General features: G+C 40.9%; 1 protein-coding gene across 4 annotated transcripts in view; it reads left to right on the top strand.

Moving 5' to 3' along the window:
• The window catches only part of OSTM1 (osteoclastogenesis associated transmembrane protein 1), an 82689-nt gene that overhangs the window by 36306 nt on the left and 20495 nt on the right, over positions 1–25888 (top strand). Inside the window, exons 6-8 of one of the 4 annotated variants that reach the window (XR_012324773.1) lie at positions 505–741; positions 4689–4932; positions 11528–16562. Coding sequence is in view for 1 of the 4 variants with exons in the window: in XM_019929527.3 (XP_019785086.2) it covers positions 505–560 (56 nt within the window). In the remaining 3 variants the exon portion in view is untranslated. Of the gene's footprint in view, positions 1–504; positions 1231–4688; positions 16563–25888 lie in introns of those variants that run through there. The other 3 variants (XR_012324772.1, XR_002175232.3, XM_019929527.3) reach the window with 3 other exon arrangements.

The raw sequence follows: 25888 nt of genomic DNA, 5'->3' as shown, positions 1-25888 counted from the left end.
ATTTTATTAGCTGCCATATATGTTTGTGCACATGTGTGTAATATCCAACTCACTTTTCTTTGTAAGCCATTTGAATGTTTGTTTGTTTTTTTAAACATTACAGAGTTCTTTTACTGAATTCTTTTAAGAGAAATTTAGATTTGGATTTCTAGATTAGACTTTCAAATATATAATTTTTTTATTATACTTTACAGCACTTCCATTTTTAAAGTAGAGTACTTTCATTTTTATTACATATTTAAGACTATATTGTTCAGGATGATATAAATTACATCTGTTTTATTTGGCACTGCTTCTAACAAAATCATGTGCAGCTTCTAGCAAAGTTACATCTTTTGAGGTTGGTAGAAAAAAATAGATTTAGGTTTAATTCTTGTAAGATTGAATCTATTCAGATTCAAACATGGAATTAATAGATGAATACTATAGTTTACATAAAATAATGAATAATTATGTTTAGAGAATTAAATTTAAGTTAAAATATAATACTTTTGATTTATTTAGCCAAACGTCTCAAGTCCAGTACCAGCTTTGCAAACATTCAAGAAAATTCACACTGAAACCTACAGAATGGAGAACTGACATCATATCCCATGGATGAATGGTGGAAGACACAGCTTGGTCCAAAAGAAGATAAACCGTGATTTGACAAGTCAAGTTCTTAAGAACTGCAAGGACTTCAGATTTATTTTTAAATAAGAATTTTCAATTTTTCTTTCCTGTTCCACCCCCTTTTTAAAGGTTTGGGTATTTTTAATTTACAGGCATAGCAATGTTGTCTATTTTAAAGTGTATTTGTTATACTAACAAAAGATGCAAGAACAATCTTGTTTTATTTTGTAGGCATATTGTTACTATTTGAGACTTCCAGTATCTCCTTAGTTAACATAGTATCTCTAGTAGCAAAGTTTTTGAGAACTAACATTTAAAAATTAATCAGTTATAGCAAAGACTTTGAAAAAAATTTACTTGCCGAAAAGTAGCAAGTCCAAAGATTAATTTAAGTTTCTCACCATTGCAGTATTATTGTCACATATATTTAATATGTCATATATTACAAATAATATGTAATTTAATCTCTGGTTTCCTTAAAGTCATTTTTGAAACCACTAGTTATAAACCTCCTCCAAAATTTTTAGAAATGGAAAGGCCCATTACATTTATCTTTGTAAAAAGATTTATGGTAACTGGTTTCTTACTTAACTTTTATAAATAGTGTTTTACACCTTATTTTTGCCTTTATTTCATAAGTAATTTGAAATCACTGGACTGCTTTATTATATTCAGGGCAAGATGGATTCTTTTTATACCAGGGATTTGCATTGTGAATTATATTATTTGGCAATTTATAATTTATTACCACTTTAAATCAAATGTAACATTGTCACAATGTATTTAAATTATGATTTTTTAATAGGAATTTTCTCTTGGGATATATGGGGAGTTTTGGAGGGGAAAAATAAGGAGGAGTAAAAAAGCTTTTAAGATTCAGAAAATAGACAGGGACCTGAGGGGATGCTCACTATAAGAGCATTGAATGGTTCGTACTGGGGGGCATGAGTCAGAAAGAGAATCTGATACAGAAAGTAGTTCAGTTAAGATGATGCTTATTTTTTTTCTAAATTATTTAAATCAGATAAAAGTGATATATGATTGAAATGAAGTCAGATACTTCACACTCAAAAACAAATTCCTTTTTGGAATGTTTATATCAACCTTTCAAAAAAGCTTCATTTCAGAATTGTTCACATTTTTTTCCCTCAGGTTTTTAGCATTAGGTGTTTCACTTGTTAATTCCTTCTAGCTGTCTTGGTGGAAATAGGCTTTCTTTTCTCTTTCTTTCCTTCTTTCTTTCTTTAATATAAAGCTTACTTTATATAGAAAAACAGTTTGCTTAATTGGTACAAGAATCTGAATCCTTTTATACACTGTAAAATGCTCTTACAGAGAGACGAGAAAGTGTTTTTATTATTTTTTAAAATGTTTACCATATATGCAGAGTGAAAGAGTAGCCTCATCCTTGGATATGCAACATATCCAAAAGCTGTTACAGTTTTTCTAGTCTGCTGTGATCCATTTAAAATGTGCTGGGGTTTATTCTGCTGTTACTGTTCATGCTGCTGATGCTAATAGCACTGTCTTGATTTGAAGCATATAGTTGAGGGCCATTGAAAGCAATCTTTCATTAATGCAGATAAAATCAGTTTACATGTACAAAGTTACAAAATGGCATATTTGATTCTGTAAGAGGTGACTCTTTGAGCACCTTTTAATATGTATTTCTGAAAACCATTGCTTTTGGATATGGTTGCTAATAAGCACTTTACAAAAGAAAAGGCAGCCTTTAATATTTTTCTGGTTGAGTCATTGCTCTTTAGAGGAATATCAGCAATAGATTTCAAAAATAAGCATTAAGCACTACCAGTAAAGTGTGTAAATATTTCACTTGTAAAGTCGTATTGAAAAGTTCTTTGCATAGTTCTGAATTCTTAGATTCACAGCATATGTGTGTGCACCAGAACACCTTTAGTTTTTTGGCACTTTGAAATAAACAAAGTAGCTTAAGGAAATTAAAGTGCTATATTTTATTTTTATTATTTATTTATTTATTGGCTGCATTGGGTCTTTGTTGCTGCACGCAGGCTGTCTCTAGTCGTGGCGAGTGGAGGCTACTCTTCGTTGAGGTGCGCGGGCTTCTCATTGCGGTGGCTTCTCTTTGTTTCAGAGCATGGGCTCTAGGCGCGTGGGCTTCAGTTGTTGTGGCACGTGGGCTCTAGAGAGCAGGCTCAGTAGCTGTGGCGCATGGGCTTAGTTGCTCTGCGGCATGTGGGATCTTCCTGGACCAGGGCTCGAACCCGTGTCCCCTGCATTGGCAGGTGGATTCTTAACCACTGCGCCACCAGGGAAGTCCATATGCTGTATTCTTACAATAAAGTAAGCTACAGAAAAAATGTTATTAAGGAAATCATAAGGAAGAAAAATATGTTTACAGTACTGTACTGTATTTATCGATACTATAAGTTTATGTCATCTGTTTGCAAGATGAATTGTCTGTCAGTACCTACATCAATATTGTCTTATATGATGCAAAATACTGTAGATGTTATACGTATTACTAACACTAGACATCAGAAATGAAAAGATAACGTGAAAAAGAAATTCAGTTTATTTACAGGTATAACAATTCATGCATTGATAATGAAGAAGCAGCTATATGATTGCTTTATGGTAGCCTAGGATAATCAATACAATTGCTTCATGGTAGCCTAGCCTGCTCACTAATGAATGAATTGTTACAAAATTTTTATGGCATGCATAAAATTTTTATGGCATGCATTATTGCAGTCATATTCATGATACAGTATTGGAAACATAATTATATATTTTTAAAAAACACTTCCCTGTGATGATAGGCTGATACACAGTTTCTCCAATTATGAAAGAGAGAGGCATACTGTACAGTTACGTAATTCTTTGAAAGCAAAGTTATAAAACAGTAAGAAAACTAATATCATTAATGTTATGTTAAATATCACCCTGTGCCTATGTAGGGATAGGCTATCCACTTCAATACAAGTCTTGCACATGATGTTCTACACATATATTTTTGTATATATGTTGAAAAAGAATCTGTGTATGAGTAGACCTGCACATTTCAAAGACATGTTGTTCAAGGGTCAACTGTACCTTAAAGAAATCACTATTGCCTTCTGGCTTGCAAATTTTCTGATGACAGGTCTGCTGTGATTCTTATATTTGTTCTTCTCTATGTAACATTTTTATTTTCTGACTGCCTTCAAGATTTCCTCTTAACTTTCAATTTTCAACAGTTTTACTATGATGTGTCTTGGTATGTTTATCTTTGTATTTATTCTGCTTGGGATTCTCTGAGCCTGTTGGATTTTTTGGTTGTATATCATTAATTTTGGAAAATTCTCATCCATTATACCATCAAATATTCTTCTGTCCTGTACTCTCTCTCTCTTCTCCTTCTGGAACTCCAATTAGATTTATGTTAGACCATTTGATATTGTCCCACAGCTCTGTTGGATGCACTCTTCTGTTTTATTCACTCTCTTTTACTTTTATGTTTCAATGTGCATCATTTCTATTGACCTACTTTAGGTTCACTGATTCTTTCTTGTGCTGTGTCCAGTCTACTAATAAGCCTGTCAAAATGATTCTTCATCTCTTGATACTGTATTTTTATTCCCAGGGTTTCCATTTAACTCTTTTTTTTTTTTTTTTTTTTTGCGGTTCGTGGGCCTCTCACTGTTGTGGCCTCTCCCGTTGCGGAGCACAGGCTCCGGACGCACAGGCTCAATGGCCATGGCTCACGGGCCCAGCCACTCCGCGGCATGTGGGATCTTCCCGGACCGGGGCACGAACCCGCGTCCCCTGCATCGGCAGGCAGACTCTCAACCACTGCACCACCAGGGAAGCCCCATTTAACTCTTTTTTATAGTTTCTATCTCTCTGCTGAAATTCTCTGTTTTTGTATGCTGTCCACTCATTCCACTAGATCCCTTAGCATTTTAATCACAGTTATTTTAAATTCCTGTTGGATAGTGTCAATATCTAGGTCATCTCTGGATTTAGTTCTGTTAACTACTTTATCTCTTGACAGTGGATCATTGTCATTTTTTTCTCTTGCTTTTTAATGTCTTATAATTTTTTTTTTTTTGCAGTACACGGGCCTCTCAACGCTGTGGCCTCTCCCACTGTGGAGCACAGGCTCCGGACGCGCAGGCTCAGTGGCCATGGCTCTCGGGCCCAGCCGCTCCACGGCACGTGGGATCCTCCCGGACTGGGGCACGAACCTGTGTCCCCTGCATCGGCAGGCGGACTCTCAACCACTGTGCCACCAGGGAAGCCCTTATAATTTTTGATTGAATGTCAGACATTGCATGTAAAAGAACAGTAGAAACTGAGGTAAATAGTATTTATACGTACAGTGGGCACACCTCTCCTTCTCTTGGGCCATTAGTGTGGGGGTACCAAGTAACTCTCAGTAGTAATTGATCTGGACTTGGGTTTTATTGTTGATATTGTAACCTTCAATATACCACAGCTTTAAAATTCATCCAGTGGTGAACTGCTGCTACTTTGTGTTTAGTGAGTGGCCTAGAATGCCAGGGAGTTTTTCTCAGTGTCCCTGCTTCACCCTCTTGCTTTCAGCAGACTGCACAACTGTACTACAAGTGGAATCTCTACTAGTCCTGCCCCTCCCTTAGCTCTAGGGATCTGTTGCTTGTTTCTTTGAGCAAGTTTTGTGGTTGGGGCAGGCAGTGTTTTCCCCGCTAGCCTCAGTCTCATGCAGGCCCCGGGCTCTTGAGCTTTATAGGTGCACCTCCTTCTCCCCATGGCAGTCAGACTCTGCATTGTAATTGGGGGGGACGGTTCTTAAATGAGAGTAAGTTTCCTGTCCCTCTCTCACTGGCAGCAGACCTAATGCTTTGCATTAGGGCAGGATCCTGGTCACAGGTGGGTTTCCTACCCCCCTCTAGCATCTGATGCTTTTTCCTTCAACTTCTCTACCACAGCCTTTTCCTGGAACCAGGGAACAGGAAGGTTTTGTACCACTCCACTAGTGGCAAATGGCTCTTTCTTTGTATAAAAGAACATGGGTTTCATGCCTTTACCCCAGCGCCAGATGGTTGTTATCTGCATGCCTGTGTCACCAAAGGGTGGCTCTTTCAGTTTTCCTGATCTATCCCCCATTTTTCTTATGAACACCCAGTGGAGGCCTATAGAAAAGAGCTGGCAAGTGAGGGCAGACTCTTCCTGTATCTGTGCCTCCAGGAGATTCTAAGCTGTCACACTGGCCCATACTTTGTCTTTAAGCATTTGTTAAAATTTCGGGTTTTTCCTCTTACTGTTTTGGCTGCTACTCTTCCTTCTGTACTCTGCCCAAAGAAACATAGTTTGTTGGAGCAGAACTTCTTGTTTTTCTATATCCTAAGTGGGACTGGAGCTCATTGATTGCTTCTCTGTTGTCAAGTTTTTTCTTGACAGCAAATTGCTGTGCAATTTGTTTAATGGGTAAAGAGATGAAACAAAAAAAGCAAGGTTGATAATGATGGAAAACATAAATAGGAACTAAATCCCAAACCAAAAATATAGTAGCTGAAATGAACTCAGTGGAAGGGTTTTATAACCAATAAGACATGGTTGAAGAGATGATTAAGAATAAATTAGAAGAATATCTCCAGAAGGAAACCTGCAGAGAAAAAAGTTTGTAAATACAAATGGGGGTGGGGTGTGTAAGAGATATAGGGGATATCGTGAGAAGATTTAATATAAGTGTATTTAGAGTCCCTGAAGCAAAGGAGAGAGAAAAATGGAACAGAAACAATTTTTGAAAAGATAATAGCTGAGAATATTCCCAAACTGGTGAAAAACATTGTCACAAGTTAAGAAGCCCAAAAAGGATTTAAAACAAACCCAAAAACCTAGTCACATTCATAGTAAATGAAAACCAAGGAGAGAATCATACACACATACAGCTAGAGAAAAAAGACATTACCTTCATGAGAGCAATAATTAAACTTATTGTTAGTTTCTCAAGAGAAATAATGAAAGCGGGAAGGTAAACGGAGTATTTTCAAAGTGCTGAAAGAAAGTAATTGACAATCTAGGATTCTATGCCCAGCAAAAATGTGTTCTTCAAATTGAAAGGGGAATAAGGCATATCTGGGCATAAAGTCTGAGAGAATTATCACAAGCAAGGCCTGCATTAAAGGGAATACTAAAGATCGTTCTTCAGGCAGAAATAAAATGAACTTAGGTGGAAACCCAAAGGCACAAGAAGGATAAAATAGATAAATAAATCTGAATAATTATTGACTATACAACAATAATGCCCTGTGGGATTAACATATATATAATGAAAACACATAACAATGGCATAAAAATCAAAAGAGGATTCTTGGAGTTAAAATGTTTTAAGGTCGTTGTATTATGTGGAAAGAAGGTTATTTCTTTAGGCTGTTTCTGGAAGTAAAATTGATTGTCAAGTGGGTACTGGTAAAGAATTTTTTTGTTTTTAAGTTGGATTGAAGGTGTATTCTGACTCAGATCCAATTCCACTCCTTTCATGACATCTTTTATGATTTTCTTCTGCTCTTGACTCTTCATATTTAAGAAAGCAGCTTGTCATAAAGGAAAAAACGAGGCCTTTAGAATTAGACCTGGGTTTAAACTCCTGCTTTTTCCCTTCCTTGGACAGGCAATTTACTTCCCCTTCCTTGGACAAATAGGAGGTAATAATACTGGCCTCACAAGATTATTGTGCAAATTAAATGAGATTAGGTATATGAAGAGCCTCCAGTGCAGCGCCCAGTATCTAGTACTCCATACTCTGCTCAACTGCACTATGCAATTCGGCACTTGATTAGACACCCTCTCACATTGTCTCCTAGGTTCCTTATGTTTGAGATTACTGTCCCTCCTCTCCTGACTAGATTGTAATCCTTTCCAGTTCAGGGACTATATCTCTTTTTCCTCTTGTACCTGTAGTTCAATGAAGGGTTTTTGGAGTCAGGGTAACACTTGTGTGAAGAAAGCACATGTAAACAAGATAAAATACATTCCTGAGCTACACACTGTTTTGTAGCAGGTCCACACAGAAGGATGTTTGAGACCTTGAAGAAAAGTCCTTCAGCTGCCCTTGAAAAGCATAAATGGTGAAAACATAACTATTTAATGGAAAGAGAGAAGTGCTATCTTACCATTCAGGACCCCTCCAGTTTAAGCACTGAAGATTCCAGGCTAGAGCCAGTATCGAGTGTCCTGGATTGCTGCCCTTAAAAGTAGCATCTTAAGTTGCATATAATACCTTTTCTGGGCAAGAGTCCCATCTGCTTAATCTCTGCTAAATGAGTGTATATTAGATCTGACTCTTGAAAAATACCAAGTTAAATCAGACAGTTAAAATAAAATCAACATTATAACCATAACTGGTTTAATTTATCTTTCCTTTCAGTAATCCCACACATTACCTACTTATTTGCTGTAATGAACATGCCATTCAGCTAAAATAAGATTAACTGCTTAAACTGCAGCCTTACAGGCAGAGAACGTTAATGCCACTTTGTGTTTCATTGTAAGGTTCAGCAGTTAAGCAATATGGTGTTGTCATTCCTTCCTTTGTAATCAAGATGGTTTCACTTAGGATTAGTGCTCCCCAGCCGATTCTCCTGATGGAACATTTGAAGCAGTACATTTATATGTCTAGGTTATAGCCTGGCAGCAATAACAATCTTCAGAATCAAACCTGTTGGCCTCATCAGCACTCAGATTACACTGCTCTTTGTGAAGCCCCCCTCTGCTCTAATGGTGATGAAAACCTTGCCTGCCATGCAGACTGTGGAAGGGAAGTTGGAAGGGGACTTGACTATGCATCTGGAAAATAGCATTGTGACTCAGGTGGAATCAGAGTCCAGAAAATTAACCCAAGTTTTCCCCAAGTGAATGCACATTTGTCTGTTCTCTGCGTCAAGGTCAAATCCCACTTTAATGGATCTTTCTAGACTGTTCGAGCCCCACTCATCTCTCTTTTCTTTGGACTCTAATTGCAATTATAGTTCTCCCTACATTACTTAAGACCGCTTATTTAGTGATTTATATGATTCATATCATTGTTCTGTATGGGCTAAGACTATCTCTTCAGTTAGACTGCAAGGTCTCAGAAGTCAGGGACTAACGTCTATATGGTCCTGAACCCAAAAGAAGGGCCCAGTAATTGCTCCTTGACTGAAGGAAATAACCCTCTGTGTGATGTGACCCATCAGACCCATCAGACTCTGCCTGGATAGTCTGGAGAGGGGACCATTAGCCTCAGCTAAGCCTGCAAGGAGCCCCATCCTCGTCATGCCGTCTCTTCCGTGGAGCATATTCCATTTTTGTGGTTCGTCAAAGAGAGTCAGTATGGTGACCAACAGATTTTTCCGTCCATTCACTTACTTATTCATTCAGTAAAGATTTATTAAGCACCTGCTCTGTGCTAAGCTAAGTCTTACTCGTCAGCACTGTAAGAACTGAGAAACTTCTTGCTGGCTATTTTGGCTGAAATGGGGAAAATGGTTTAAAAGAGCTAGAAGAAAACTCCTTTCTTCTCAGACACTACCCTTCAACCCCAACTTTTGAGCAGGAGCACACTTCTGTAGAGCTTTCTTTCCCCGTGTTTATTCATCACTTCTTCCCATTCTCATCTCTCCTCCTACTTAAATTGCTGTAATGGGGGGCTTCCCTGGTGGCGCAGTGGTTGAGAGTCCGCCTGCCGATGCAGGGGACATGGGTTCGTGCCCCAGTCCGGGAAGATCCCACATGCCGCGGAGCGGCTGGGCCCGTGAGCCATGGCCGCTGAGCCTGCGCGTCCAGAGCCTGTGCTCCGCAACGGGAGAGGCCACAACAGTGAGAGGCCCGCGTACCGCAAAAAAAAAAAAAAAAAAAAAAAAAAAATTTGCTGTGATGGGTAGGAGTGCTCCTCCCCTGCCTCCCTGGCTGTGACAATAGCAGGCAATTGAATTTTCCTGTGTGAAACTGGTTTGCTCAGGTCTCTGCTGGGCAGGCTGCACTTGCTATGTTGGATGAGTTCCAGCATGCTCCTCTGGATAGGATCTAATATGGATCAGGATTCCTCAGTGGGCAGGAAGAGGGTGGGGAGAGAAGAAGGCAATTAGGTGGGTTCTGCCCTGTCTGCCCAGGGCGTCTGATGAATTCTTTAATGAATTATAAACAAGGAGCTCTGTCTTGGATATACCTCTACCCCCAGCCCAATAATTGTTGACCAAGTTTTGACCCTTCCAGGGAAAAGCCAGAGCCTCAGTTTCCTGGGATGATCTGAGGCTGGTTTGGGGGTATTGGAACAGCTGCCTTCTGAGCTAGACCTCTTGGGAAACCTGAGGTCATGCTCTTGACAGCAGTGACTCCAACAGTGATGCATCCTACTCCCTTGCGTCCTTCATTTTCCTGCTAGAAATTAAGGATATACTAGAAGGATCGACTATTAGAGCCAAGATGGACCTTAATCACCTCTATTCCAGGCCTCCTTATTTCTCAGGTGTAGAAATTACAACTAGTCAAAGTGGTTCACCCAAGCAGATGGAGCAGTAGTGGCAGAGCCAGGGCTGTGACCCAGGTCCCCTGACTCCCAGGCAGGAAGCTCTGATACTCCGTGCCATCTCTCACTATTCCCTTCTCCATCACTCTGTTCCCATACCTCCTTTTACTACGTCTCTATCCCTTCTCTGTTGACTGACTCATTGTTTTTCTTCTTACAATTTCAAAAGCAAAAACTGCCAGTGTAAGAAGGAAGACAGCAAAAATGAGCAAAACTGACTTCCTCAACATTCTCCTAAACACCTTTGATTTGTCCGTAGTATGCTAACGAATATTTCTTAGATACCAACCTGCTTAAGCATTTGTCTCGTTGAATTTACTGTGGACTCATAGAAGTTTATTAAGTGTATTTCTAATAGAAAGAGCATGTTGTTTAACTTTTCTTTTACTTTTTTTTTTTAGTTCAGACTTGTACAAGTGACAGAAATCCAACTCAGACTAGCTTAAGCATTAAAGGAGATTTATTGGATTACCTAACTGGGAAGTCCAGAAATTGATCTAGCTTCGGGTTTGACTGGACTGAGGAACTGCAGGGAGGTTGCCACCTGTGCCCTCTACCCATTTGTCTATATTGTCTTCATTCTTTCCTACTGCAGACAGGTGTTCTTCATGTAGTGGAAAAAAATATGGCTGCCGGCAGTCCCCACTGACATACTTCCAAAAAGCAAGACCCCTTCTCCTCCAGCCCCAAACTAGTCTCAGAAAAGGGCTCTAATTGGCCCAGACTGGGGCACATGCCCTTCAGCCCTTCAGCTGGACCAATCACTGTGCCCAGGAGAATGAGGTGCTATGATTGGCTGGGCCATCCCTGGTTGGGGAGCTAAGGTCCTGCATGCCGCGTGGCAGGCTGTCTCCACCTCTCAGATATGAAATGTATTCTGTAATTCCAGTTACAGTCAATGCTATCTTTACCCAGATTTGTGCTCTGGGTTAAGAGCACAAATACTGCTTGGTATGTTTGGGCAGTGGCAACGGTCTAAGACAAAGTCTACTGATTGCTCATGTTTGGAAACCAGGCTCTGAGCAGAGTTCAAGGTGGGGCAGAATGAGACAGTTCTGTTTCGTTTTTGTTGTTTTTTCTGGCCTCGCCACAGCAGCATGCAGGATCTTAGTTCCTCGACCAGGGAGCAAACCCGTGGCCCCTGCAGTCGAAGCGTGGAGTCTTAACCACTGGACCACCGGGGAAGTCCCTCTGGTTTTCTTTTAGTTTCACACCGTACCTCTTCTGAGAAGCTGAAAACCACTATTAAATGCCCTCTTCTACTGTCAAGATGGCACTGGTTATTTAAAAAAAATCTCCTTGCCTTCTTTTCCTATTGGTGAGGAAGGAGAGCGGTAGAGAGGAAGATGTCTTTAACAGAGGTTGCTTGTTGCCCTCAGTGGTTGCTCTTCATTTCTTCCATAGCTATAGAAGTTTGCACTGGATGCCTGATTTCTCAGGATAAAGACATTTCCCAGCCTCCCTGATGTGGGGGAGAGGAGCGGCATCCAACTGAGGTTAGTGGCCCACAGGCTCACGGCAGGAGTGTTGAATGGCAACTTCTAGGACGCTTGTTTTAAGAGAGAACTGGTGTAGGTGAGTTCCCACGTTCCTCCTTTCCTCTCACACTACTACTACACTTCACTTCTGCTGCCAGGTGTGTGGGGTTTGACACATCGAGCAACTCCCTGGCACCGGCTGGGTGTCCTACAATCTAACTCCACTCTGACACTACCTGGAGATAGCCTCAGGTCCCACCCCCACTTCAGATGTCAATCACAAGTTTCAGCTTTTCACCTATACTTCTGACTGACTGGCTGTAATTGGGGTTCCCATGACTCTCTCCTTGTGAATGGCTCAAAGAACTCAGGGAAACACAGTTACCAGTTTATTATGTAATTAAGGATGTGGTAGAGGATACGGATGAACAGCCAGATGACGAGGAGAGGTCCAGACGGGTCCTGAGTACAGGAGCTTCTGTCTCTGTGGAGTTGGGGTCTGTCACCCTCCCCACATGTGGATGTGTTTACCAACCTGGAAATTCTCCAAACCCCCGATACTTTGGGGATTTTTATAAAGGCTTTGTATGATCAATTATTAACTCAATCATCAGCCCCTTTCCAGACCTTCCCAGAGGATAGGGGTGGGATTGAAGTTACAAGCTTCTAATCATGGATTGGTCTTTCTGGTTACCAGCCCCCATCCTGAAGCTATTCAAGAGCCCACCAAGAGTTGCCTCATTAGAATAACAAAATTCCTATCATCCAAAATTCCAAGGGCTTTAGGAGCTCTGTGTCAGGAACTGGGGTCAAAGGCCAAATATTAGAACAAAAGATGCTCCTAGTGCCCTTATCACTTAGGAAATTACAAGGGTTTTAGGATCTCTGTGCCTGGACCTGGGAGGCAGAAACCAATATATATTTTCTATTATTTCACAAGGCCCTTTATCTTTCTCCCCTTTCTCCATCCTGCTGCTTGGAAAGTGGCTGTGATGGCTGGAGCTCCATCTTGAAAGAAAAGGACAAGGGCCATGCATAGCAGAGTAACAAGCCTGAGTCCTTGACACCATGGAGCACCCTACCAACTCAGGCCTGCCCACTCAGATTTTATGTGAAGGAGGAATAAACTTCCATGTTGCTTAAGCTACTATTGTCTTGAGATTTTGGTCATTCACAATTAAACCAATACCAATTGATTTAGTATATTTCAGGTGGAGCAGATGAGCAGAGGAATTCTATTTTGTACTAAAGGACAAGGGAAAGTGTCATATCACCCAGGAAGGGCTGGGTGTGTGATAGCCTGGAGTGAAAAGCGTGAAAAGCTGGGCAGTCGTTTTGGGGGGTTGGTAGGAACAATGCTACTTCCTAAAAGTAACCAAGGCCAAGGCTTTTGAACTCCCTTCTTTCTCTGCTATTGGTCCTTAATCTTAAACCAGTGCAAATCCCTTGAGCATTCAATATCCATATTGGTAAACTAATAATAATGTTTTATAATGTGTTTGGCTTTTAGTTTCACAAGTAAGAAACACTGAACAATTAATAGAGAGAAATTGCAGTATCACAGTTTGAAAATTGAAATATACTTAAATAGTAATAAGAAAGAAGCACTCCAACTTATCGACAGTCTTTTAAGCGCTGTGCTAGGCTAAGTACTTTATAAACATTATCTCATTTAATCCTAACAACAATTTATGTGCTAAATGAATTAAATACTGTTTTTAGCTCCATTTTCTGCATGACATACATAGAGATACTTAACTGACACTTGGAGAGAAAGATTAAGCATACCTAGAATCACACAGTTAATAACAGATCTGCATGACCCCAACACCCATACTCCTAAGCAATACTCTGACTGAAGTTATGAAGAAATATATTCTACAAAATCGAGATCTCTTTTAACAATTTGATATTAAAATGAGCGTCAGTTGGTGTAACATCCAGGTTCCCCACAGGAAACAGAATTTATCCCAACAGGTAAGACTTTTAATACAATGGGGAGACTGTAATAAAGGGACTGCCTCCAGAGGTGTGGGCAGGGTTAAGGAAATGAATGAAGGATTTTGAGGCACCCAGAGTCTGGCACCAGCAGGAAGCCATTAATTCCCCTAGGGCTGAAGGAGAAGAAAAAGTGGTCTTGGAGCCTGGCGAGAGCTGGAGCTCCCTGAGGGGAGCCATAGGTGTGGAACATCACAGCTATCAATAGAGATGCAGCTACTAAGGAGGGAGGGCAAAGAATAAAGCCTGACCCCTCTCTCCTCTTGCCCTCTCATCAGAAGGGGTCAGTCTCCTTGGGCACAGAGCAGGGCTGGGAAAGATGGAGAATGGGTCAGGAAGGCAAGCAGAGGAATTACAGCCAGCACTGTCCATCTCTGAGCTACAAGAGCTCTGTAATCCAGCCATCATTCAGACTTTTCTAGAAAACAGACTCTTTGGGCAATTCTTTGAGGGAAAAATCCCACAGGACTGAGAGCAGCTCTCAGAGCTCAGGATCCACTCCCTTTCTTACCCTGCTTTGCAAGGATAACCCTGCTGCAGGGAATCTTCAGGGCAGCATAGGCAGTTCAGCCCTGCAATCCCAGGGCTCTCTTTTCCTCCATGTAGCCTCTCCAGCCATCCTTTAGGACAGTCTCCGCCTTTAGTGCTGTATCCTTTCATGCCACAGGAGGGGAGGCAGCTGTCAGAGTAAAGAAGTGAGTAGATGATGGTCAGACAAAAAGCTGCTTCAATGATTAAGACATATTTTTTACTTGGGCCCAGTCTAGTCATTTATTTTTGGAAAATCCATGGATATTATATCCGCAGGAACCAAAAATTAGTTTCCAACTGCAGTAGGCACCTCTTAAATGGTAAGCAATGATGGGCCAAGGCCCGTACCACTATCAGTTGTGTTTACTTCATATTATTCATGAATTTTTTGTTAAAAGGAGGTAAGAGGGGTGCAGGGAATCTGTGAGAAAATATTTTTTGGGAAATGAAGGATAAATAAATTGATAATCTATTATCTTTTGACTTCTGAAAAAGGAAAAATTCTAAACTCTGTAGCTTCTCCCCAGAGGATATTTTACACCCATTAACTATGAAACAAAATTGGTATTACAAAGAAAAGGAAAAGGTAAATTCTGACCGCTTAAGCCTTTGGGAAGCATGAGTGAGAAAGTGACACTGCCAGTCTACCGTACAATCTTGTTTTAATGAGAAAAAGCCTGAAAAAACTTCAGCAGCCCACACAGTCCAAATCAGGTCTTTTATAAGCAGATGTTGCCACCTTTGGGGCCACTAGAATATCAAATCAAATCCTTGGGCAAATTATAAAATGGTACCCTTAGGAATTACAAAAATAATGAGTCATTCTATTTTTCAAATACTTGGTAATAAAACCACATTATATCTCTGTTTTTATGGTTAAGTTTTATTTATTTATTTATTTATTTTTTCCGGTACGCGGGCCTCTCACTGTTGTGGCCTCTCCCGTTGCGGAGCACAGGCTCCGGACGCGCAGGCTCAGCGGCCATGGCTCACGGGCCCAGCCGCTCCGCGGCATGTGGGATCCTCCCAGACCGGGGCACGAACCCGTGTCCCCTGCATCGGAAGGCGGACTCTCAACCACTGCACCACCAGGGAAGCCCAAGTTTTATTTTTAAAGTATGTTTTAAAGTTATATTTTGGTAAATCATTTTTCTAACTTTGTGTTCTTTCACAAAGCAGTTTTGTCATATTTTTCTGTTTGTCATGATCACTGAACAGCTATTATATTTATATAAAGTAATCATACCAGTTCTGGCTTCAATAGGCAAAATTTAAGAGAAAAGAATATTTCTTTCTTACTGAAAAAATATATACTTCTGGTCTTCACATTTTCATTTGGGCTTTTGCCATGCCACAAAAAAAGAAAATGACGCCCTCTGAAAAGTGTTGACATAGATGGGGAATTTCTTTTAGCAAAGAGTGCTTAAGAGGAAGGTGGAATTACTAAGTCAATATTTTCCCCCCAAAGAGATGCTACTCTCTCTCTCCTCTCTCTCTCTCTCTCTCTCTCTCTGACTCATAATGTACATTAACATATTAAAGGCTCTGAGAATTACTGCAAGAAAGTAATCTGCTTAACATTTGTTTTACCATTATTTTTCCTTCCACAAAACCCTATAATTCCCCATTGAAATTATTAAAAAAAAACAAAAAATATACTTTGGGGAATGTGGCCTTGAACTGAAGTTCCCCTAACTACAGTATAACTCACTGTAAAGATTTTTGTTGTCAAATTTTTTTGAAATTTTTAAGCCATCCCAGGAAGAGTCTGATTTCAATGAACCAAATCGAATCTTTAAGTAGGAGAACTGGTCTTTATGTCACATCCCCAGGCACCAGCAAGAATGACATCCAAGACCCTTGCTTTGTTCTTTGCCCTATTCACACCTGAGTTCCTGAGAAGTTCCTGACGTCCTCTGCCTGAACTTTCCCCTTATCTCTTATTTTTGGCCTCATAAAAATCCCCTAGGGAGGGCTTGGGGAGACAAAAACCAAAACACATTTGATAATCCTTTGGTCTTAGCTCCCTTCCTCTGCTCTGATTCACATTTATCCCTTAAATTCTATCTGTCTCCTTCCAGACACTCCAGAAATAATCCAACCATATTCAGCTTATTCTAAAGCCCTGGTGCTGGATTGTGTCCACTCACTCAGTCTTTGAAGGGATATTTCTGGCCCCCTAAGGTGAGGCAGGCAGTATGCCAGGCCCTGGGGCTCCTGCAGTGACCCAGACAGACATGAGCCTGAGTTCACAGAGTTCTTGATCTAATGAGAATGCCAATGTCAGGAACCAGGCAGGTCCTAGGTAAGAAAACCAGGGATTACTAACTAATAAAGAGCAGGGAGACTGTAATTTAGTCATAATAGGCAATTATATTTTATTTAAAATTTAAAATTGTATATCCTTTTCAATAAAGTGGTTTTTGTTTCTTTGGGTGTTTTAATTTTATATGAAAAGCAAAGTTGGCTATAAACTCATGATGATTTCCCTCTAGATTAACCGATCTTATGGATAATATAAGGGTAAACAAGTTTACTTGGTGGCTGCGTATTCTAATTTCAGTAAAATAAGTAGAGACCAGTTAAAATCTTCTTCAGGACTGGTGTTATAACTCAAAACTTTTAAGTGCTAAGTGAATGGTAGGTGTTCACATATGTAGAGAAAAAAAATTTTTTTTTTTAAGAATCTTTCTTTTTTATTTATGTATTTATTTTTGGCTGCCTTGGGTCTTCGTTGCTGCACGCAGGCTTTCTCTAGTTGCGGCGAGCAGGGGCTACTCTTCGTTGTGGTGTGTGGGCTTCTCATTGTGGTGGCTTCTCTTGTTGTGGAGCACGGGCTCTAGGTGCACGGGCTTCAGTAGTTGTGGCACGTGGGCTCAGTAGTTGTGGCTTGCGGGCTCTAGAGCGCAGTCTCAGTAGTTGTGGTGCATGGGCTTAGTTGCTCCGCGGCATGTGGGATCTTCCCGGACCAGGGCTCGAACCCGTGTGCCTTGCATTGGCAGGCGGATTCTTAACCACTGCGCCACCAGGGAAGCCCAAGACAAAAATTTTTTATGAAGAACATTTTTAGGTACAAATTCTTTTGAACTGATGATTGTGATTTTTTTAAAGGTGCTCCTCAGGATGGGTTTGGAAGGAACTGCTGGGCTTGGGTATTTGGAGAAGAGTGAGGTTTCTGGGAATCGGATCAGAAAACCTGGCTTCGGCAGACAATGGTCTCTTTCTCTTCCTTGCTCTCTGTGAATATGAAATTCTACCTATCCCAACTTCTCCTTTTCCAGACACAGAGACTGGCAGCTTTTTGGAAGCTTCAGCTGTTCCCTCCCTCAAGGTGGTGGGCTTAGGGGCTGGAGGTGAGGTGCTGCTTTTGAGGGGGGAATGGTGGTCATTTCCACAAGCCATTTTGTGTGAGACAGATTTTATACAGGCTTTTAGGTCAAGATATAGTCAGGAGCAACTCAGGGAAAATTCTCCACCAAACCTCAGGTTCCTAGCACCAGAACAAAATTTTTTTTTTTTTTTTTTTTTTTTGCGGTACGCGGGCCTCTAGCTGTTGTGGCCTCACCCGTTGCAGAGCACAGGCTCCGGACGCGCAGGCTCAGTGGCCATGGCTCATGGGCCCAGCCGCTCCGCGGCATGTGGGATCTTCCCGGACCAGGACACAAACCCGTGTCCCCTGCATTGGCAGGCGGACTCTCAACCACTGCGACACCAGGGAAGCCCTTTTTTTTTTTTTTTTTTTAAAGGAGGGTGTGTGTCTAGACTAGAGGACTTAGAGGAGGAAGTGCTCACCTCCATAAAATATGGTCATTATGCCCCAAGTACCCTTACCCATAGGCCCTTGATTCAAAAATGACAGCCCATGAATAAGTCCTGGGATGTAATGTACAGCACAGTGACTATAGATAATAGTACTGTATTGCATATTTGACACTTGCTAAGAAAGTAGATCTCAAAAGTACTCATCAGGGCTTCCCTGGTGGTGCTGCCCAGTAGTTCTTAAGTTCAAAACTCTGATAATGTCCTTCTAATCATACTCTATTGAGCCACGGGGACGCTTAGCCCTAGACTAATGCAAGAGGCTTAGAACTCTCTCACATGCCTTACTTGTTTCTTTACTTTCTTTTCATGGATTTTGTTGACTACTTCCCAAATGTTTGAAAGGTACCTATTCAATGTCTCTTTATTCAGGTGCACCATTAAAAATTAAAGTTGAAACAAAAATAAAATATCAAATAGATTATCCTTAATAAAAATATTCCTAGGGAGGGCTGCTCCCAATTCATTAGGATCTGTGGCTCATGGGGTAGACAAAGACTGACTTAATAATGCTTATAGTATACTGGGGTTTATAGAGATCCAGACTGCCCTCTTGGTAGCCTGCAGAGGAGCCAGTGTACACAAATGGAAAGCATCCTCCAAACAGTCTATGAGAGAATCACGCAGTCAACCCAAACCCCTCACTTTGTTTAGCCTGCATTGTCCTCGTGAACTGACCCCACCTGCTTCGCCCAGGCTCATTGCTGACCGCTCTCCCCTTGTTCACCATGCTCCAGCCCAGCTGTTTTCTATTTTGTTCCTCAGATTCCAGCTGCTGTTCCACACTTCCAGGCCCTGCCCCTGTCCTCACCTGATACCTTGACCTAGAACGCTTTTCCTTCCTAGGACTGGCTGCTCATCCCAAGGGAAGCCTTTCTGAGGCACTTTACCTGAAGCAGGCACCACCTCTATCCACTCAGTCTCCAGGCCATGATCCTATTTGTTTCCTTCATAGACCTGCCGTAATCTGAAACTGAGTTAATTTTTTACTGTTTGTCTGCCCTCTCCCCTCGCCCCAGAAGGTAAGTTCTGTAGGAATTTTCTTGTCTTGTTCACCGTACATAGCCCCAGCATCTCTACCTGGCACAGTGTAGATGCTTCATAAGTATTTGTTGAATATACGAAGTAACAAATAAAACAAGCTGGAGGATAGTAGATTATTGTTCAAATAGCGATGAGCTGTGCAATTATGATGTCAACTGGATTCAGAATTGCCTGCCAGGAATGAAGTCTCCAAGAATATCGATGTGGACAGGAAAACACAGACTCATCGGCCCAAGGCAATTTCTTTCTTTTCTTTTATTTTGGCATTCTTCTATCCAACTTCGTTTATTTATTTTATTAATTTTTATTGGAGTATAGTTGCTTTACAATGTTGTGTTAGTTTCTGCCGTACAGCAAAGTGAATCAGCTATATGTATACATATATCTCCTCTTTTTTGGATTTCCTTCCCATTTAGGTCACCACAGATCACTGAGTAGAGTTCCCTGGGCTATACAGCAGGTTCTCATTAGTTATCTATTTATACATAGTAGTATGTTTATGTCAATCCCAGTCTGCCAATTCATCCTGCCCCCCACCCCCAAGGCAATTTCTTCTAATTGGAATTTTCCTAAAACTAGGCTGCATTCTAACAGTCCCTTGTAATGTTTCCCAAGACATATCAGTCTGAATTCCTCAATAAGAGAATATCCAAGCAGTATTGGGAGGTTCTAGAGACACAGAGATGAGGAAGCCTCCATCCCTTTCCTGAGAGATCTTGTACTCTAAGGGAGTAAAGACATAAGGGGCTTTGTCTTTTGTAAATTGCCCAGACCACAGAATTTTCATTAGTACATGAAGCAGTCTCAGGAGTGTTGTTCTACAATATGAGATTTTGAAATGGTTTCTGAATCCTTCACCTTTCAAAGCCTAGGATCCTTTGGACTCCACAAAAGTGCCCAGTGTTTCAAAACAAATAATGATTTTTTGGAAAAAAAAATGCTACCCATTACTGAGCTCCTGTTATGTGCTAGACCCTACCCTGGGCATTTTTTTTTTTTTTTGCGATACGCGGGCCTCTCACTGTTGTGGCCTCTCCGTTGCGGAGCACAGGCTCCGGACGCGCAGGCTCAGCGGCCATGGCTCACGGGCCCAGCCGCTCCGCAGCATGTGGGATCTTCCCGGACCGGGGCACGAACCTGTGTCCCCTGCATCGACAGGCGGACTCTCAACCACTGCGCCACCAGGGAAGCACCCCCTGGGCATTTTTTACATTGTTTTTCTCCCAAGGTAGTTCCAATTATATTAAACTCATTTTTACATATGATGAGACTGAGACTCAGGAAAATTCAGTAGCTGGTTCGAGGTTACACAACTAGTAAGGGAAAGCCATGAATCAGATCCCAGTGTTTCTAGTGCCAGAGCCCATGTTCCTTGCACTATACCACAGGCTCTTGTTTCAAATATTCCAGGACCCAGTTCCTCCATTTTTCACCTACAGTGGATCTCTTCCTAACTTCCCTTCTCTATACGTGTTAGAGAACATCTTATACACACCAGGTAAAAGCCCTGTAGATCCAGGCAGTCTTCCTTACAAAGAGGGTGCAGTCCAATGGCACACTGTACTAATGGAACCATTGAATAAGGCTGCAGGAGCTCTAAGGATACGTAGAAGACACGGGGCAAAAATAACACTAAACTATCAATTACAGATGTGACTGATACAAGACCCTTAATCGGCTCAGCTTCTGTTCCCACTTTGGTAACTGCAGAGCCCTTCTGGGTGACACCATTTATCCCCTAGGTCCATTCAGGTTTCTCTCATGTCTTGTCTTAGCATAGGTATTTTCAGTTCCTAATGGTCACCTAAATAGTATTCATTGATGAAAAGCAGCTGTGTCTTCCAAGGGGTGTGACTTCCCCAACGACTGGCAACAGTGAGTGCTGGTTTCCCACTGGAGCCAAACTCTTCCTCCATCTCAGGGAAGCAGTTCCATTCCTCCTAGCCCCTGTGGATATGGTTTTTATTTTTTTCTTTCAGATGTTACTACTTGAAAATTGTGGTTTTATTCCAGCTCATTAAGTCTTATAAATATTATGATTTGGCATGTCACATCCCCCAGTCAATTTCACCTTCGTAAACTCTGGGTTCTTTGGACAACTGCAGAAATTAGACAGGGAGGGCATAGTTGGCAGGAATGAAGACAGTCACCCCCTCCCTTCCTGCACACACTATCCAGCCCATAGCAAGGCACTGCTGGAAAAGTAGACTATGAGGGAGAAAACCTTTAAAAGTAATTATTACTCTGCTGAGGAAATAACATTGACTTTCCTTCAAACCACTTCTTTGGAGTATCAGGCAAATATCAAATATCTTTCAACCTCTTGAGTTTGAAATGGTTTTGTAGGTACATGTGACAATTGACTTCGAAACAAAGGCTTTTGGAACTAGCTGCTCTCCTCTCTAAATATGTTTCATAAGAAGGCATATGCCTATGGGAGGAGTGGGATGAGGAACTAGGGAAATAATAGAAAATAAAAAGAGGGGGGATGGGGGAAGGGTAGGAGAGAGGAAGAGTCAGAAACAAAGGACACATAGGGTTTAAGTGTTCTGCTTCCTTTTCCTTGTCATTAGCGCAAATGATGGGGCTACCCGTGTATTTCAAATCCACTTAAGCTCTTCTTAGTGCCTGGTTGTGGCCTGAGGCACAGGCCGGCTCTCAGAGGAGAGCTTGGCAGTAACAGAGGTAGAAGTCGGACAGAAAGGCTCTGACATGTGAGCTGTCGGGTGATGTCAACAACAGCTGACCTATCATAAGACCTTAGGAAGTAAACCAATGGGAATCTTGTTTCAGAGCATCCGGTGCCGCCGGCTAGCTCCCCGCTAGGTGCTTGGAAACAGATTGACTAGCATAATGGAGTGATTTTGTAATCTGTCATAATACCATAAGCCACAAATCCACAGACTTTGACCCCTCACAGGTATAATAAGCTCCTTTGAATAAAGCGGCACATGTTCTCCCTATGGGGAGTGTGGGAGGGGGCCTTTCCTCTAATTACATATCTAAAGCAGATGTTTTGCCTGAGAACAAAGCATTATATTCATTAGCAGCAATCTTATAAACCAGGTTCTTTTTACTAGCAAGTTAGCTAATTGACAGTTAAGAATTTGTATTAATAATATACTTCAGCCAGGCATTGCTTAATCTGACAGTTTTATTTAAAATGTAGGCAAGCTCTGCAAGCCAGCATGACTGCCAGCCTTTATGTAGGAATCCTGCTTATCCAGGATCTTCAAATCCCAGGTCGAAGTCCAGGAGTCAGCAGAGTTACTCGCTTGGATGATTTTTGTTTTTGTTCCCTTTGTGACACATCTGATCAAGGAAGTGATTTTGTCCCTGTTTTCTTAAAATCTTATTGGCGTGATTCACTTGTTCTCCAAATTATCCAGATAGTGAATTATCCTGACTCTTCCTTTCTGCTTTTCTGTGTCCCACACTCTCTTTTTAAAAATTTTATTTTTCGGTATAGAAAGAACTATTTCTCAACTCATTAGCAACTCCATCAAAAGTTGTGTAAGTGATGGTAGAGATGGTGAAATTGAAAAGCTATCATCTCACTGCCCTTTCCAGTCTTTGCCTTCAAAATTCTACCCCTTTTTGAGACCCAACTTGAAGACTTCCTCTTGCACAACATCTTCTCTAACTTCCCCCACTCATGAAAATCAAATATTTCCCTTTTCCACTCTCCCAGCATTTGCACCAAACCTCTCTTGTGCCCATGACTCACCTGATTGTAACCCCCTGAACCCACTGAACTCATAACTGCCAAGGCAAATGGTCAATTTTCAGTACTATCTTTGTTTCATTCATATAGCTGATCATCCTTTTCTCTTCCAGGTTTTCTTCCAATTCTCCCAAAGCTCTTTCTCAGTCTCTTTTTTGTACACCTCTCTCTTTATCTGTTATCCTCCAAAATGTCATTACTCAAGATTCTGCCCTTGACTTACTTTTCTTTTCCTTTATATCTCTCTTCCTAATTACATTTATTCCCACACTTGAATGGTCACCTGTACAATGATAACACTGGAATCTGTTTTTCCAGCCCAGCCCAGATCTCTTTTCCCAAGATTTCAGTTATCGTCTATCAAAACTTCAATGTCAACATGCCCAGATTCTACTCATGCTATTTTAATAGCACCACCACCCCCTCAACACCCAAGTCAGAGACCTGGACATAATCCTGACTTCTTTCTCTGCTTTCTTTCTGCCCCTCATTCATTCAGGTCCCCCTCCAGGTAAACATTCCCCCCACCCACCCCAAATTTCCCCTATAATCTGGACTAGAGTCGCATTTTACTTGGCAGAGTTTGAATCCCAAAGACAGTGAGCACAGTGACAATTGAAAGAGTTAAAATTAACCTGAAAGATTTTTGTTGCAGTCTATGAAGGATTAAATACTACAGGAATTTCCTTTTACCATAAACAACTGGAAAACCAGACAAGATATTTGAAACAGTTTCCTGACATTGGACAACAGGTTATGAACTGTAATCCCTGAGAAAAGGGAACGAAACAAGGAATGCCTTATCAGCACTCTAGCTCATTGTCTGGTTGCAAGAAGAAGGAATCTAAACAACCTGATAGTCTTGCCAAGTTGAAAGACAGAGATCAGAGTCTGGGGAATTTGTGGCATACAGTACCAGAGTGGAGGGAGGTAAACAAAAAGAGAGCTTCAGGGGAGCCCCCTTTGAGTGTTTGGCTGAGTACTGATCTGAACATGTATTAAGAGGAAACCCCGCAAGGCCTGGGAATAACGGCCTTGTGAAAACGGTAAGGATGATCAATGCTCAAAGCCCACACAGGGTTAGGAGTAGCTGTATTTCATCCAGTCAGAATAGAGAGCTTAGATAGAGTGCTTGCTCTTGTAGAGGGGCAAAATTAACTCTACAATATTGAGTCCTATGTAGTGCAGTTCTGCTGGTAATGAATTTTTCCAGCTTTTGTCTGTCTGAAAACATTTTTTTTGTGGTTTGCTCAAAGATATTTTTGCTGCATGTAGAATTCTAGGCTGACAGTTTGTTGGTTTTTTTTTTTTTCTCGGTACTTTAAAGTGTTGTTCCATTGTTTAACTGCCAATGAAAAATCTGCTGTCATTTTAATTGTTCCTTTGTATATATATATTTTTTCTCCTCTCCTGCTTCTATGATTTTCTCTTTATCACTGATTTTCAGCAATTTGATTATGGTATGCCTTGGAGTAGTTTTCTTTATGTTTCTCATGCTTGGGTTTTTTTGTTTTGTTTTGTTTTGTTTTTAGAGCTCCTTGGATCTGTGAGCTTGTAGTTTTCATCAAAGTTTGGAAATTATTTCTCCAAATATTTTTCTGTACCCATTCCCTTTCTTTGGAGGCTTTAATTATGTGCATATAGTCTGCTTGAAGTTGTGCCACAGATCACTGATGCTCTGTTCATTTTTTAAATTTCTTTTTTCTCTCTATATTTCATTTTGAATATTTTCTTCAATCTCACTAATTTGTGATGTCTAATCTGCTACTAATCTCATGCAGTGTATAATTTATCTCAGGTTTAATCTCTAGATTTGGGTCTTTTAAAATACCTTCCATGTCTCTACGTAACTTTTTGAACATACGGAAAATACAGTTTTAATATTTTCTGTTAATTCTAACTTTTCCTCTAGTTCTGGATTGGTTTCAATTAATTGATTTTTTTTCTCGTCAAAATAGAGCATATTTTCTTGTTTCTTTACATACCTGGTAATCTTTGATTGGATGACTGGCATTAGAAATTTTACCTTGTTGGATGATGGGTATTTTTGAATTTTTATAAATATTCTTCAACATTGTTCTGAAATGCAGTTAAGTTACTTAGAAATCATTTGCTCTTTTGGGCCCTCGCATTTATGATATTTTAGAGTAAACTAGAGTAGTGTTTAGTCCAGGACTAATAATCATTCCCCATTATTGAGGCAAGACCTTCTGAGGACTCTACCAATGCTCCATGAATTATGAGGTTTTCTATGCTGGCTGGTGGGAACAGACATTATTCTTAGCCCTGAGCAAGTGCCAGGTAGTATTCTCTCTGATCCTGTTAGATCGTTCTTTCTTCAGCCTTGGATCATTTTTCCACATGCTTGTGCTGATAAATACTCTTGAATATTTGAAGGTGATTTTCTGAAAATCTCTGGAGTTCTTTCTTTGTTCAGCTCTCTCTTCTCTGGCACTCTGTCCTGTGAACTTTAGCTGCCTTTATCTCCCCAGACTCTCAGCTCCATCTCCTCGATTCACGAGTCCAGCAGGATCCACATGAGTTCGACTTTTCTGTGCTATGGCCTGGGAACGTTTCAAGGCAGAAAACTGGGGCAGTCATAGGACTCACCTCATCCGTTTCCTATCTCTCAGGGATCCCTGTCCTTCATTGCCTGATGACCAATGTTTCATACATTTAATCTGGTTCATTATTATTGTTTCAGGTGGGAGAGTAGATCCAGTCCCTGTTTACACTCCATCATGGCTGAAAGCAGAAGTCCTAAAGTCTCCTCTAAATTTGCCCTAAAGAAGCTTAAAAGAAAGCATTGACAGGATCAAACTCAAATAACTTAGCTGCACATCAGAACAAAGTCCCAGACTCTTCAAGAATACAACAAAATCTAGTGTCCAACAATGTAAAATGCACAATGTCTGGCATCTGATAAAAATTACCAGCCATACAAAGAAGCAGGAAAATATGACCCACACCAAGGAGAAAAATCAACCAGTAGAGACAGCTCCAGAAATGACAGAGGTAATGGAATTAGCAGACAAAGAGCTTAAAACCATTACAAATCATACAGGTATATTGGACAATGTAAAGGAAAACATAAGCATGATGAGGAGAGGTATGAAAGATACTTATTTTAAAAAGAATCAGGTGGGAATTCCCTGGCAGTCCAGTGGTTAG

This window comes from Tursiops truncatus, chromosome 12 (assembly GCF_011762595.2).
Source record: "Tursiops truncatus isolate mTurTru1 chromosome 12, mTurTru1.mat.Y, whole genome shotgun sequence".
Taxonomy (NCBI): Eukaryota; Metazoa; Chordata; class Mammalia; order Artiodactyla; family Delphinidae; genus Tursiops; species Tursiops truncatus.
This window is presented reverse-complemented; position numbering and strand designations above follow the sequence as displayed.